Source organism: Ostrinia furnacalis, unplaced genomic scaffold (genome assembly GCF_004193835.3).
Source record: "Ostrinia furnacalis isolate ACB-3 unplaced genomic scaffold, ASM419383v2 OfSCF0092, whole genome shotgun sequence".
Lineage (NCBI taxonomy): Eukaryota > Metazoa > Arthropoda > Insecta > Lepidoptera > Crambidae > Ostrinia > Ostrinia furnacalis.
The window spans coordinates 331,347-348,045 of NW_021130331.1; the positions used below are offsets into that span (position 1 = coordinate 331,347).

The 16,699-nt window shown below is 41.9% G+C and overlaps 1 protein-coding gene across 1 annotated transcript; it reads left to right on the forward strand.

Annotated features, from left to right (window-relative positions):
• The first annotated feature begins 450 nt into the window (after positions 1–450).
• On the forward strand, positions 451–14,329 carry LOC114351586 (beta-1,3-glucosyltransferase-like). Its single transcript, XM_028302860.1, has 6 exons — positions 451–831; positions 3,726–3,861; positions 4,647–4,800; positions 5,240–5,349; positions 12,958–13,127; positions 14,152–14,329. Exons 1-6 carry the CDS (start codon positions 451–453, stop codon positions 14,302–14,304), a joined length of 1,104 nt encoding a protein of 367 aa, XP_028158661.1. The 3' UTR covers positions 14,305–14,329.
• Positions 14,330–16,699: the final 2,370 nt, after the last annotated feature.

Sequence of the window (16,699 nt, forward strand, 5' to 3'; positions counted from 1 at the left end):
GAAACGTCAACAGAATTCAACCAAATGCAACCTTATCTCCGAGATTTTAATGTCTAAATTCGTTTGTTCCTCATTTTGGTAGATTCTTCACTTTTATTCGGGTAGGTTCTATGACTAAACTTTTCAAAACCTTTAAAAGTGAAGAATGAAATAAGCAAGTTTAAAAGTAGTTTACGTATAGTACATAAGATCTCAACATTTTTTTAATTTAAACTTTCCAAATAAACATTTTGTACAATACGGCAATTTTTCTGAGGTTTCCTTAAATATCCGGCAATTTTAGAATTAGAATACGGCAACCCTAAATTTGTCAGGAACAACACTGCGTCGGGGCGCGGGCGGCAGACGCGCCGCGATGGTGGGCCGCGACAGCCGCTCGGAGAGCGCGGCGCGCCCCTGGGCGCCGCGGCATGAGTAGCGCGCCCGCCCGGCCCGGCCCGCGCGCCCGCCATGGCGCAGGCCGCGCCCGCGCCCCATCGCACCCACTCCTTCGCGAAGAAGACCTTCCACAAGCCCACGTACTGCCACCACTGCTCCGACCTGCTGTGGGGCCTCATCGGGCAGGGCTACGGCTGCGAAGGTACGCGTCGCGCATGCGCCCCGTGCGCGTCGATACCGGCTCCGCGCGCTCCGTCCGGCACGACCAGCGTTATGCAACGGGGCCCGGCGTCCGGCGTCCGGCGTCCGGCCCCGGGCGTGTCCGGCGGGTCGATACGCCCCCGGCGCCGCCTGCCGACCCTCGGCGCCCTGCACGCGCGCGCTGGCCGTGCCCGAGACGTGCACTTGAAATTTCAAGGACGCCGTCGCCGGCACGGCTGGTCACCCCACCTGGTGACGGGAGCCCCTTTAGAAGGATAGACCTGAAGCCGTGGCCGAACGGAAACCTATCTGGTAGTGTCGATGACGAGTCGTGGTCGTAAGGGTTCCAGCTGAAAAGTTTCCGTGGCGAAACGAGTGAACGTTTGAGAGCATATCGATCGATCTGTTTTGTAAGAGGTTTTTTCGTAGCGGCGGCGCGGGGCGGGGCGCGGCTGCATCCCTGTTTACTAAGGTACCTGCATGCCAAATTTCAAGCGTCTAACTTAAGCGGTTTAGATTTTTCATACAAAGGGATTTTCCCGCTAATTCCCGTTCCCGTGGGAATTCCTAAGTATACTATAACCTGCCCAGGAGTATGAAGAATAATTGTACCAAGTTTCGTCAAAATCCGTCAAGTAGTTTTTGTTTCTATAAGGAACATACAGACAGACAGACAGACAGACAGACAGACGGACAGACAGACAGACAAAAATTTTACTGATTGCATTTTTGGCATCAGTATCGATCACTAATCACCCCCTGATAGTTATTTTGAAAATATATTTCATGTACAGAATTGACCTCTCTACAGATTTATTATAAGTATAGATTAGTAGGGAGTTTAATGATAAACGTTCGAGTTGCATAATTGAATTAATTACCGGTGCACTCGGTCGAAACGTCAGATAAATCCAGGTAATAATTTAATGTTACCTATCCGCGTATCGCGTTAAAACCTGTTTAGATTAATTCAGTAGTAGGCATTATCTACTATATTCTAAACGTCAGCCACAATTTCTTTTCAATCCACTTAGCTGAGAGTGTTACTCCCTGAATACAGTCGGAACCAATTTACGCCGCAAAGAAATATAGGAAATGACTGAATCCCAGGAGTCCCTTAACTAGTGGTGTCAAACTATCGATATATGTATGTATCGATAGTTTGGGTTTCGAAGTCAAAGATCGAAATAGGGGAAAGTAGTACGAGATGATCCCCTTAAGCGGGAATCGCTGTAAAATACATATTTTTCAATGTAACGTAAGTGCGCCTATTAACGACCCCCCGAAATTTGTATTCTATTACCGCCCTATTTTTCTTTCCTTCATAAAATACATAATAACAGGTTCCAGAAAACACGTTACCTAAAAAATTTCTAGACATGTTTATTGACTATCAAAACGATTAAAGTTTGTGTTCGTAAATAACCAGTAAACGGAGTTATTTGACATTATATGGGACGCGCCCGCAACGGACGCACTTTTCATACTGACGCGCTCCCAGCTACTTAAGGTGCACCTTGTTATTAATTAGCGATTTTAACACATTTAAAATGAGTATACCAACATGTTTTTGCATAACAATATTAATTCGTACTTTAGTTTCCTTAATAAACCCTCAATATAGCCCTCTCACTGTATTTTTGTGGCTTAAATACAATTTTAAATAAGGGCGGTAATAGAAACACTTTTCATAATTTGGTTCCTAATAACGACCTATGGCGTTGTTAGAATTTTGATAAAGTTTTTTATTTTAGTATTTGTATCTTTAACTACGCATTTAACCTCCATTTTGTTGTCTTGATCGATTCATAAGAATATTTCACATAATTAAATCAATTAACGCCATACGTTAATTGTCATAGGTTTGGCATAAAACTGCAATGAACATTAAAGAATATCTCTAATAATGTATGACAATAGATTTTATAAAAACCTGTTAAATTCTAATTAGTACCTATTTGATATAAAATAAAACCTAATAAAAATGATACTTCACTGATCACATCTTCATTATAGTAGATATTTTAGCTGGTTACTGTTTTTTTTTACGGTCGCTAATAGAATAAAGTAATGTTCATACTTAATTCTATTACCGCCTCATAAGTATAACGCCATCTGCGAAGACTTATAAGCCTGTATTTTGTATATAACTAACATTTATGACATGACACCAAACCAATCATGCGTTATCACAACTACTATGTAACTTTTTAAGATCTTTTGAATAATAAAAAAAATATTTAAAATAATTATACAAACAGTGTCCATTGTTTAAATTAAAATACACAATTACACACAATTAAAATCAAAAACATAAGTCAAAAACTAATTGAAAATTTTAGTCAAATTAAAAATAAAAAAATAAATTAATATTTAATTTTATTAAAACTCAAATATAGTTTAAATAATGACCCCCACTACTCACTAGAACACCGGGTACCGCGTAATCAAGTATAATAGAGGAATTTATTATTCTACTATTTATGCTTGATTTATTTATTTATTTTCGAGAAACGTGCCTTTTCTCTTTTAATAATAAAAAAAATTAAAAAAGAAATTGTCTTAAAAAAAAAAACAAATTTAACTAAAACTAAAAGAAAAACAAATTTAACGTCAAAAAATCAAGTGGTTCCCGAGCCTCTGAGCGGGATTCGAACCCGCGCCTCTTGGAATATACCCAATTGAAGAGCAATATTCTTAGCGGTCGGTAATAGAAACAGAAAAAACGTTAATAGAAACACACCTCGTCTATAGGTCGGTAATAGAAACAACTGCTTTTTCAGATTAAATTGCTATTTATTAATTATTGTGTGATTGAATACTCATTTTTACTACTTGAATTCAAAGATTACTTCATCATTGTTATAAATAAATTAAAGTGTCTTTTCTATCACCACGTCTTTTAACTAATTTTCTAACGTTTATCCGAAGTGAGCTTAAACTGGCGGTAATAGGCGCATTTACGTTAATTCCTCCATTTAAGCTTGTGTCGTAGAAAATAACCCGTCAAACAACGATTCTATCGTTCGATTGAAGTTAGAAAACCGGCTTGCTATTTTTGTAATCGATCTTTTTTCTCGCTTGCATAAGTATTGCTTCACGCATAAAAACCATAGAGTAGCGATTGAACCCAGCACCTTCGGCAGGGCAGCGCCATTCCGGAGGAGTCCATATTCTTCGCGGTGAAGACGTGGAGCGGATTCCACGGCACCCGCGCGCGAGTGGTCAAGAAGACTTGGGGAAGATACGTCACGCATCTGCAGTTCTACAGCGATAAGGATGGTACGTCAAAAGATTTAACTGTAAGAATACATCTAGTAGCACAGCTAGTAGCCTCTAAGGCCATCAAAGACCTGTAGAAAGAAGATGAAGAAGTAAGATCTGAAAGAAAGCAGTTAGCATCGACAGCTTCAAGCTGCGACTGCATATCAAAACTACAAAGTCAAAGTCAAAGTCAAAATTTCTTTATTTGTTTGGACTAATAAATAGTTCTTACAAATCGTCATTTTGCTCTTAAGGAGCCTCTACATGTCTCATAATCTTCTTACCCTACCAGCGCTTCGAGACCAACATTTGGCAAGTGCTGAGAAGAAGCGCCGCAACAAACTCAGTCACCACTGTCTGCCGGTTAATATAAATAAATAGAAATAGTAGTAGTAGGTACATTCGATTCAGGAGCAGTTCACTGAATTTACCATGCATTCTTGTATGGTGTATCTTATAAGAATGGGTATACAAGTTTGCGTATACAGTACCTATTCTACGTAAACTATAGAGGCTGACAGTAGTGACTGAGTGTCTTGCGCTGCTTCCTTTTAGCACTGGCCCATTTATTGTCCTGAAGCAGTGGTAGGGTTAATATTGGGATGTGTAAAAGTGCTTTTTAAAAGCCTACAATATAGCCTATAAATAAATGTGTTTTATAAATATAAAACACATTCACGGAACCGCTCGAGCAGTTGTGGCTGCTTTGTGAGGTTGGCAGGACGGAAATTTCAATTTCCTAAAATAATAATTTTAATATCTTTTGTGATTTTGTTGCAATAATTTTTGTTTTTCTCGCATAGATCCGTCCCTGCCAGCCGTTGACACAGGGATACCAAACTCCAAGACCGGGCACTGCTTAAAAACAGTGGCCATCTTGAAGCAAGCGCTCAAGAGGGTGTACAAACTGCCGCATATCAAGTGGATATTCTTGGCGGATGACGACACGATTCTAGGGTAAGTTTATGTTTTTACTGCGTCACACCACACTTTATTAAGGCCNTTAATGTTAGGTGAACGCCTACGTATAATGTTTCGTACGCAACGCTACCGCTCCGTCAACAGAGTTACATTGTTTGGTATGTAAGCTGCAAGCAGACGTACACCAAGCGTGCATTATGCGTCTAAAGCTTGGTCTGTGAGCACGTAGAATTTTGTCCAATGACCCCAAGCTACCCATCCTTATCGCTCGCGCGTAATTATATTGCTGTCGCGACTGTGCGACGGACGTCCGCAGTGAGTGTGCGAGCGCGATAGCAACATAATTACGCGTGCTCGCAGACCAGACTATAGTACGTTATGAGTGACGCTAAATCATTTATTTATGTAAAGCTTAAATTGTGCCACTTTTGTTTCTTCCTGTGCTGCTTTTAGTCTTAAGTCTGCATATTTTCAGGGTCCAAAGACTATGTGAAGTGTTGAGTTGCTACCGTGGCGGTTCAGACATAACCATACTTGGGGAGAGGTATGGATACGGCTACGGGAAGAAAGAAACTGCTGCCAAGGGTATGTATTTTTAACTAACTGATAATTTCATAACTTATTTAGTTACAAATAAAGACTGGGGGGGGCATTGTTATAGGAGTTGGAATTCGAAATTTATTATCTTCGGGCTGCCATAAAACCGCCATTATATCGTTTCATTGAGACATATCGATTTTAGACGATAAGCCCAAGATTTGTCGTTTAAAATCGTCGATAAGAATTTATCATGGGGCGTATCCTTCGTGGCCTGACTAAATTAAAGTTTTATCAACTCATTACCCTCCTATTTAGGCTATGACTACATCACTGGCGGGGGCGGCACTGTCCTAAGCATCGGCGCAGCGCAAGAGTTATCTCAATGTGCCTGCACAGCGCTGACGGCTCCTGATGATATGACTCTGGGCGCCTGCGCCGCGCTGCGAAGAAACATCACCGCGACACATTCACCGCTTTTCCACCAGGTGCGTTTGTAGTGTAGACAGACCTTCCACTCGGTGGACCGACGATCTAAGCGTCGGCGCAGCGCAAGAATTATCACAATGCACATCACAATGCTGACGGCTCCTGATGATATGACGCTGGGCGCCTGCGCCGCGCTGCGAAGAAACATCACCGCCACGCACTCGCCGCTTTTCCACCAGGTAGTGTAGACAGGCCTTCTGCTCGGTGGACCGACGATCTAAGCGTCAAAACAGCGCAAGAGCTATCTCAATGCGCGTGCGCAGCGCTGCGCAGAAATATCACGGCCACACACTCACCCCTGTTCCACCAGGTAGAGTAGACAGGCCTCCCACTCGGTGGACCGATGATCTAAGCGTCGGTGACGCCTGGGCGCGTGCGCATTCACCGCTTTTCTACCAGGTGCGTTTGTAGTGTAGACAGGGCTTCTGCTCGGTGGACTGACGATCTAAGCGTCAACACAGCGCAAGAGCTGTCTCAAAAGCGCTGACGGCTCCTGATGATATGACGCTGGGCGCCTGCGCCGCGCTGCGAAGAAACATCACCGCGACACATTCACCGCTGTTCCACCAGGTAGTGTAGTCAGGCCTCCCACTCGGTGGACCGACGATCTAAGCGTCGCCGCAACGCTGACGGCGCCTGATGATATGACTCTGGGCGCGTGCGCCGCGCTGCGAAGAAACATCACGGCCACGCACTCACCCCTGTTCCACCAGGTAGTGTAGTCAGACCTCCAACTCGGTGGACCGACGATCTAAGCGTCGGCGCACCGCTGACGGCGCCTGATGATATGACGCTGGGCGCGTGCGCCGCGCTGCGAAGAAACATCACCGCCACGCACTTACCCCTGTTCCACCAAGTGCGTTTGTAGTGTAGACAGACCTCCCACTCGGTGGACCGATGATCTAAGCGTCAACGCAGCGTAAGAGCTGTCTCAATGCGTGTGCGTAGCACTGACGGCTCTCGACGACATGCCCAGGGGCGCGTGCGCCGCTCTATGCAAAAACATCACCGCTACGCACTTGCCGCTGTTCCACCAGCAGGCCTGCTACTTGATGGACTGACGACCTTAAACTAAAGATCACTGAAAGCGCCTGGATTTGGTCGTTGTAGAAATACGAGCGGGAGGCCTTGGTCCAGCCGTGGACGCTATTTGAGTGTTACGAATTCGTCTATATCTTGCCATGTCTAGATGTTCTTCCGACTGTCTTTAAAACTGTCAACCTCAGCCTAGAGAAGAGGTACCTGCCGACGTATTTCAAAGGCGAGACCGCAAGTCTACCACCGCTAGGTGCTAGCACGAATGACCTGTTTATTTTTTTTGCAACTCTGTCCCGTACACTGTATAACCAGAGTAAATACAAATGAGTAGGTCATCTTCATAGAAACGCACCGAGCGCGGTTTGTATGTGAGCGCACCAATATACGCATGCGGCGCGCACGCACACACTGACAAAATTTAGCGGGGATTAGCGGGGAGACAGTCGTGGTTGCGTTTTGGCGCGCTCACATACAAACCGCGCCCATGCGTTTCTATGAAAACGACCTACTCATTTGTATTTACTCTGGTATAACCCATAATAACCACTGCCAACGTATTTCAACCCCCCTATTCCAGGCGAGGCCTCAAGACTACCCGCGCGAGGTGTTAGCCCGGGATCGGCCTGTGTCCTTCCATAGACATTCCACGCCCGATCCTCTCCGAGTTTATGCGACCTGGTTCCAGCACGACGACCTGGCGCTGAAACGCTGGAGACGGGACGAGCTGTGAGAGAGAGAGGAGATATTATAAGATATGTAACTATGATGTCATATTATTATGTCTGAGACTTTAAAAACTTTAGGTAAAGCCCGGTCCGTGAGCACGTAGAATTTTGTCCAATGAGCCCTTGCTACCCATCCTTGTCGCTCGCGCGTAATTATATTGCTGTTGCGACTGTGCGACTGGCACCCGCAGTGAGTGTGCGAGCGCGATAGCAACATAATTACGCGCAAGCGATAAGAATGGGTAGCTTGGGGTCATTGGACAAAATTCTACGAGCTCACAGACCAGACTATAAAAAAAAAACAAAGAAGTGGGGAGGAAGTGAGTGAGGAAAATCTTTCCTATAGTCATGACGTCACGACGACGCCTAGGTTCGAGCTGAGACTTTGGTTTTATATAGCTACGACGTCATATTTCTGATTTCTTTTGTTTTGACTACCCGCGCGAGGTGTTAGCCCGAGATCGGCCTGTGTCCTTCCATAGACATTCCACGCCCGATCCTCTCCGAGTATAAGCGACCTGGTTCCAGCACGACGACCTGGCGCTGAAACGGTGGAGACGGGACGAGCTGTGAGAGAGAGAGGATATTATAAGATGTGTAACTATGATGTCATATTATTATGTCTAATGCCCATTTTCACCATCTATCCCTAATTGTCAAGTGACCCCTATGATAACACTTATCAGGAATTTTGTTTTCATAAGGGTCACTAAAATTTGGAATTGATGGTGAAAACGGACATGAGACTTAAAACTTTAGGTAAAAACACAAAACAGTGGGAGTGAAGTGGGGAAGTGAGAAAGGAAATCTTTCCTACAGTCATGACGTCATGTCTGAGCCTTTCTATGCTGTAGCTATGACGTCATTGTAGGTTCGATCTGAGAATTTGGTCATGTCTGAAACTTTTGTTTTAAAAACCGCTGACGTGGTAGAGAGGGGACGAATTTAGAGATTAAGGCTGGGTTGCAGTATCTTACTCTGACTTTGACAAACGTCAAAAATCTGTCAAACTCCATACAAAATGCACCGCTGATCGTTATATTTACCGCTAAAGTTAGATGGTGCAACCACAGTATATTGGTGCAACTCAGCCTAAGAAAAGGAATGTTTTCTGTAGCGCGACTCGTTATAAGATTTGATTTGATTGACAGCTGTCGATAAATTCACCGCTCTGGGTAATAAAAAAATATGAAGGAACATGACAAAAACTTATATTATTGCCAAGCACAAAGTAAAGGCCAATTTTGACAACCCCTGCGATTAGAAGATTGGAAAGCTTTTAGAGCTATGTTAAAAGTTATTGCGGGTTTACTAATTTGAATACTATAAATATAGTTATTTATCTGTGTTACTAAGGTAAACATTAGTAGTTATAAAAATAATAGTTTTTGATTTCGAAATTTTAATAAAAAAATCGGACATGGTTTTTTTAACTGATTTAAGATTTTTTAAATATGTATTTGGATTTTAACGTTAAACCTTTTAAGATGCTTATATCAAAAAAAGCTTTTACGTCTGAAAATGTAGAATTTAATAAAATAATGTTCTCTGTTATTCATAATTATGCATAAAAATACCATTAATTTTATTACATAATATTAATACGCTAGAACCGTATCGTGCGGCTTTAAATGTTACATTTAATAATACGTACTAGATTTATTTTAATTGTTTTAATTAAGAAAATAACTGATTAGTGATTACGTGCATTTATTTAGATAATAAAATATACTGTGTTAAGTTTAAGTAACGACATATCAGTTGACAAAATTAAAATTTAATATTTTTATATCGACGTGTTTTATTTCAAGTTTTGTTTTAACCATCACAAATTATTTAACCCTAAACTGCATAATATAATGGCGAATAAGTGGACATCAAAATAAACGAATGTACGAGATTATTCCCACCTCTCGTTCCCACCACTGCAACTCCTGTGTAGCCAGAACCTACAGCTTGACCGCCAATAAAAACCCAACCAGTGAAGGTCAAGTTTGTCCCGGGGGAAAGTTGAATGTCATTGGACCCGCCACGAAATTAATCAGAAAAACATAGGAGGAATTCGAATTTAAGGTTCGACTTCCCTCCATTGCAAAGCGAATGATAGGTGACAAACAAAGGATATGCCCCACGGACAATAAATATCAATTAAGGGGGCCTATCTTATGAGCAATTAGCTGCATAGCTGGATAATTCACGTAGTTGTAGACCAGTAGGTACGCGAATTACCAGACTGGGGGTCTGGTAATTCGCCAATATAAAATAGCACCATATTCCTACCTCCCTAGACAAAGTGACATTCTTGATAGATGCCATTTCGCGATCGCTTCACGGAGAGAAGTAGTTAACGAGTATGCCCAAAAAGGACAAAGCGAATTTCTTCTAAGGGGCAGGTAATCCAAAATTAGTATGGAAATCGGTCCCATTGACATAAATGCTAATACGTCTATGTATGTATAAATACACTAGCTATAGAAAATGAATATGCGGTACACCCCAAATTTGATTGCTTACGAACGTGTTCGCTAAGCCTCTTTAGCCCGAACAGAAATTAATTATTTCTCTCTTGTTCGCTAATGGACTTATTGAAAGCGTATGACTTGCGAGATAGGTTTAATAAACAAGCCCAAATTAACGGGGTTTGATTGAATGGTCCGAGGAAACACTAATTGCAGTTTGGAAGTTAAGTTGATCGGGAAATCCATAATAATGTATGTAAAAGCTAAGTTTGGACATTCAAACTCGATTCCAACTCAAAATCTTCTGAAGCTTCTTACTATAGGTTTAGTATCTGAGTATAGGAGCGATCCTGGAAGGTGATTTTGTGACGGTCAAACGTCAACGAGACTTTAGATTTGTATGACCTGTCACGTCATAATACGTCAATGTCACCCCTCCCATGCCGCTCCCAAACCTCAGGCACTGAGTTAACTGCTAGACCTAAACATACTTAAGTACTTTACTATCCTTTCTTTCATAAGAATCTAAATATAAATAACTCAAAGTAGACTGACTGACATAGTGATGTATCAACGCACAGCCCAAACAATTGGACGGATCGGGCTGAAATTTGGCATGCACCCAGATGTTATGACGTAGGCACCCGCTAAGAAAGGATTTTACGAAACTCCACCCCTAAGGGGGTAAAACGGGATCCACGCGTACGAAGTCGCGAGCGGCCGTTATTCGTTTCATAAAACGGGCGCTAACTCATGGACTAAAAATTGAAGCAAAACAAAAGTTGTTAGTTCTGAAGATTGCACAGGTTTTGCTCATAAATCCTGTATGAATGCAGAACGCGACGCAGAATTCGACGCATTCTAGTTTATAAACAAATAAATCATATTTGTATGTCCATTCTAGTCACGTGGCAGAGGATAATTTATCTTAGGTGAGATAATTCTAGAGAAAAATACTCTAAATTACTTTTTTATGCATAACAAGGCAGGTATTTGACCACAATCGCACCTGGTGGTAAGTGGGATGCAGTCTAGGATGGTACATAATATCTGCATATTATACCAATATGTACCTAGAGAAAATCGTAGATTTGAGCCGGATGATATTACTCTTAGGCTTGGTTGCACCATCTTACTTTAACTTTGACAAACGTCAAAAATCTATCAAACTCCATACAAAAAACACCGGTTAACGTTATAGTTACGGTCAAAGTTAGGTAGTGCAACTCAGCCTTAGAAAATTAAGGCCTAGCAAGGTTCCTAGTTAGTATCTACAAGTACCTATGTTATTGAAATATTGAGATAATAATGTTTATTAAAGAAAATTCGAACCCGACTGTTTTCCATTTCAGGTACTTTTTCAAAATTTGAGAAATAACCTACCTACAGTAGTGGTAGTTAGTAGTTCATACGACTACGCTTTACATAATTTTACTATCAATATTAGATTAAGGTGACGAAGCTAAACTTGCGGCTCTTTAAAGTGTCGATCAATAACGTCTGGTTACCACGGGCAAGTATAATAGGTCCCTCTTCTACAATTAATAACGAGCTTGTGATCCTCTTGCAAATATAATTTTAATCTCAACATCACACAGGTAATTACCTTACCTTGCTAAAATCCCTAGAACATAATTAATTACATGCCTAGGGGAAAATCGAGTATGTTGGATAGGCTGCTAAATTGGACCACGCACCCTAATATTTCGAATATTCTTGAAATGGCTGAAACGGCGACTCTCAGAGTGATACATAACTAACTACATTCTATTCAGTCGTATTGTTTTTGGTAATTTATTTATTTAAACTTCTGCACTGTAGTGTGGCGGACTTAATGCCGGGTAGCATTCTCTGCCAGTCAACCACGGGTCATGCAGAGAGAGGTATCATTGTATTGCCATTGTAGCCATTTATAGAAATATGAAGATATGGTACAATTTAGCAGCCGATTCAATTTACCCGACTTTACCCTGTTATCTGTGGTTATACGTTTACGTTCGAAAATTGAGTAAACATTTTAGTACCCGCGTACGGGATAACTTTTTTAAAGAGTATTTTGCGTAGCACCTATTACTATATTCTCGTTGACCTCTTCAGGNATGTTCCTGGTCAGGCTATACACTTTTTTTACTAAAAGAATGAAACGTAACGCATTGATCTGTCAAACGGAGACATTCAAAAGTGAGGTTATTTATTGCTCTGTGTACCAAAACAATGTAATTAATTTTAATAGAAGTTAATCAAAACTCAGTGAATCACTTACAATGACACAATCAAGTGACAAAGGAAATACTGTACACTTTGTAATATGTGACCTTACGGTCCGTTGGAATGTTTGTTTGTGGAAATCGGTAAGTATTCAATCTCGCCAAGAAAAAAAAAGTGTTACAGTTTGTTTCAACTACCTATTTTAAAGATTTTTGTCACTTTCTAAGTGTTGAATTTTATGGAATTGGGAAAGAAGTACCGAGTTTGAAGCGTTCATGAGCAGACATTGCAGTGGAATATTCAAGTTCTGAATTTGATTATTGATGATGAATAATAAAATAAATCCTACTAGCTCGATTGATGGTTTCATTTAATTTATTTAAACCAGGTTACCTATACAATCTTTATTCGTTAATTTATGAAAATATCAAATTAGGACGTAATCCTGAATCCTGATACATAAAGTTAGGCTATTAATTTAACACAGGTACGACTGTACTCAGTGTTGCACTATCAAATGCAATTGACGCGCCTCTATGCCAGGGTTTTTATGTTCCTGGTCAGGCTATAACTGTAATTTCACTAGAGCATATTAGAGTCTTGGACTACGAACAGGTTTCGACTTTGACTACTAACAAGTAATCTACTTTCTTTGGTCAGATTATTATTAACCCAAAGCTGCATTTTCAAGTGTCAAGCATCGCAGAAGCGGTAAACCTCATTTTTCCGTCTGATAGGTTACGACTACATCACGGGCGGGGGCGGCACTGTGCTAAGCATCGGCGCAGCGCAAGAGTTATCCCAATGTGCCTGCACAGCGCTGACGGCTCCTGATGATATGACTCTGGGCGCCTGCGCCTCGCTGCGAAGAAACATCACCGCGACACATTCACCGCTTTTCCACCAGGTACGTTTGTAGTGTAGACCTTCCACTCGGTGGACTGACGATCTAAGCACGGTCAGCATTAGAACTGTATAATGCGCGTGCGCAGCGCTGACGGCTCCTGATGATATGACGCTGGGCGCGTGCGCCGCGCTGCGAAGAAACATCACCGCCACGCACTTACCCCTGTTCCACCAGGTAGTGTAGTTAGACCTCCCACTCAGTGGACCGATGATCTAAGCGTCGGCGCAACGCTGACGGCTCCTGATGATATGACGCTGGGCGCTGCGCCGCGCTGCGAAGAAACATCACGGCCACGCACTCACCCCTGTTCCACCAGGTGCGTTGGTAGTGTAGGCAAGCCTTCCGCTCGGTGGACAGACGATCTAAGCGTCAACGCAGCGCAAGAGTTATCCCAATGTGCGTGCGCAGCGCTGACGGCTCCTGATGATATGACGCTGGGCGCCTGCGCCGCGCTGCGGAGAAACATCACCGCCACGCACTCGCCGCTGTTCCACCAGGTAGTGTAGTCAGGCCTCCCACTCAGTGGACCGACGATCTAAGCTAAAGGTCTCAGGAAATGCCTGGATGTGGCAAGATCGGCTGTTGTGGAAATCCGTCTGGGAGGCCTTTGTTCAGCAGTGGGCGGCATTTGGTTGAAACGAGCCTACGACTATGACCGTAGTCTATGTCATTCCTAGCAGTATCTAAAAAAATTCGTTTTCTTAGATATCCTTCGACTTGTATACTAAAGTGTTGTGTCCTGTCGTGATGGCTTCTGGCGTTCCCGCACTAAATGTATGAAAACTATTCCGTTCTGATGCGTCCCGACACAACACCTCAGACAAATATAAAGACTTAGGCTGGGTTGCACCATCTTACTTTGACTTTGAAAAACGTCAAAAATCTGTCAAACTCCATACAAAATGCACCGGTTATCGTCATAGTTACCGTTAAAGTTAGGTGGTGCCACTCAGTCGTATAGCTGTAGTAAAGGCTGTCAATGCCCTCACTACAGTCAAAGTATTTCAACCCCACTCTATTCCAGGCGAGGCCTCAAGACTACCCGCGCGAGGTGTTAGCTCGAGATCGGCCTGTGTCCTTCCATAGACATTCCACGCCCGACCCTCTCCGAGTATACGCGACTTGGTTCCAACACGACGACCTGGCGCTGAAACGCTGGAGACGGGACGAGCTGTGAGAGTGAGAGGAGATATTATAAGATATGTAACTATGATGTCACATTATTATGTCTGAAACTTTAGGTAAAGCCCGGTCCGTGAGCACGTAGAATTTTGTCCAATGACCCCTAGCTACCCATCCTTGTCGCTCGCGCGTAATTATATTTCTGTTGCGACTGTGCGACTGGCACCCGCAGTGAGTGTGCGAGCGCGATAGCAACATAATTACGCGCGAGCGATAAGATTGGGTAGCTTGGGGTCATTGGACAAAATTCTACGAGCTCACAGACCAGACTATAAAAAAAACAAAGAAGTGGGGAGGAAGTGAGAAAGGAAAAATCTTTCCTATAGTCATGACGTCACGACGACGCCTAGGTTCGAGCTGAGACTTTGGTTTTATATAGCTACGACGTCATATTTCTGATTTCTTTTGTTTTGACTACCCGCGCGAGGTGTTAGCCCGAGATCGGCCTGTGTCCTTCCATAGACATTCCACGCCCGACCCTCTACGAGTATATGCGACCTGGTTCCAGCACGACGACCTGGCGCTGAAACGCTGGAGACGGGACGAGCTGTGAGAGTGAGAGAGGAGATATTCTAAGATATGTAACTATGATATTCTTCTTCTTTTCGTGTCGACAACAAACCTACACAGTGTCAGCCCAAAACTCCGCCACAAGAGTGGCGTTGTCAGCAGCACTCATCAAGTCCTCCAGAGTGCAGTTGCTTGGGCACTCAGGGCACGACATCAGGTGCTTCATCGACTGGGGAACAAAACCTATGATGTAACTATGATGTCATGTTATTATGTCTAATGCCCGTTTTCACCATCAATCCCAAATTTTAAAGTGACCCCTATGGTATAACACTTATCAGGAATTTTGTTTTCATAAGGGTCACTTTGAAAACGGGTATGAGAACTTCAGGTAAAAGAAAACAAAGAAGTGGGAGTGAAGTGGGGAAGTGAGAAAGGAAATATTTCCTGTAGTCATGACGTCATGTCTGAGCCTTTCTATGCTGTAGCTATGACGTCATTGTTGGTTCGAGTTGAGACTTTGGTCATGTGTCATTCATGTCTGAAACTTTTGTTTTAAAAACCGCTGACGTGGTAGAGAGGGGACGAATTTAGAGAATAAGGCTGGGTTGCAGCATCTTACTCTGACTTTGACAAACGTCAAAAATCTGTCAAACTCCATACAAAATGCACCGCTGATCGTCATATTTACCGCTAAAGTTAGATGGTGCAACCACAGTATATTGGTGCAACTCAACCTAAGAAAAGGAATGTTTTCTGTAGCGCGACTCGTTATAAGATTTGATTTGATTGACAGCTGTCGATAAATTCACCACTCTGGGTAATAATGGATTAACAAAAAATATGAAGGAACATGACAAAAAATGTTATTGCCAAGCACAAAGTAAAGGCCAATTTTGACAAAGCTTTTAGAGCTGTGTTAAAAGTTATTGCGGGCTTACTAATTTGGATACTATTAATATAGTTTTCTATCTGTGTTACTAAGGTATAAATTAGTTGTTATAAAAATAATAGATTTTGATTTCGAAATTTTAATAAAAAATCGAACATGGTTTTAACAGATTTAAGATTTTTTAAATATTTGGATTTTAATGTTAAACCTTTAATTAAGATGCCTATATCAAAAAAAGCTTTTACGTCTGAAAATGTAGAATTTAATAAAACAAACTTCTCTATTATTAATAATTATGCATAAAAATACCATTAATTTTATTACATAATATGCTAGAACCGTGTCGTGCGGCTTTAAATGTTACAATTAATAAAATATAATAATACATACTAGATTTATTTTAATTGTTTTAATTAAGAAAATAACTGATTAGTGATTACGTGCATTTATTTAGATAATAAAATATACTGTGTTAAGTTTAAGTAACGACATATCAGTTAACAAAATTAAAATTTAATATTTTTATATCGACGTGTTTTATTTCAAGTATTGTTTTAACCATCACAAATTATTTAACCCTAAACTGCAGAGTATAATGGCGAATAGATATCAAAATAAACAAATGTACGGGACTATTCTCACCTCTAGTTCCCACCGCTGCAACTCCTGTGTAGCCAGGATCTACAGCTTGACCGCAAATAAAAACCCAACCAGCGAAGGCCATGTTTGTCCCGGGGGAAAGTTAAACTGTCATTGGATCCGCAACGAAATTAATCAGAAAACATAGGAGTAGTTCGAAATTAAGGTTCAACTTCCCTCTATTGCAAAGCTAATGAAAAGTGACAAAAAAGGTTTCCTAACCTTTAAGAAAAGATATGCACCACGGACAATAAATATCAATTAAGGGGGCCTATCTTATGAGCAATTTGCATAGCTGGATAATTCACGTAGTTGTAGACCAGTAGGTACGCGAATTACCAGACCCCCA

Coding starts and splice junctions, on each gene's coding strand:
- LOC114351586 (XM_028302860.1), top strand. CDS start 451: ATGGCGCAGGCCGCGCCCGCGCCCCATCGCACCCACTCCTTCGCGAAG. Junction 3,862..4,646: donor GTTCTACAGCGATAAGGATG/GTACGTCAAAAG, acceptor TTTCTCGCATAG/ATCCGTCCCTGCCAGCCGTT. Junction 5,350..12,957: donor GAAAGAAACTGCTGCCAAGG/GTATGTATTTTT, acceptor TCCGTCTGATAG/GTTACGACTACATCACGGGC.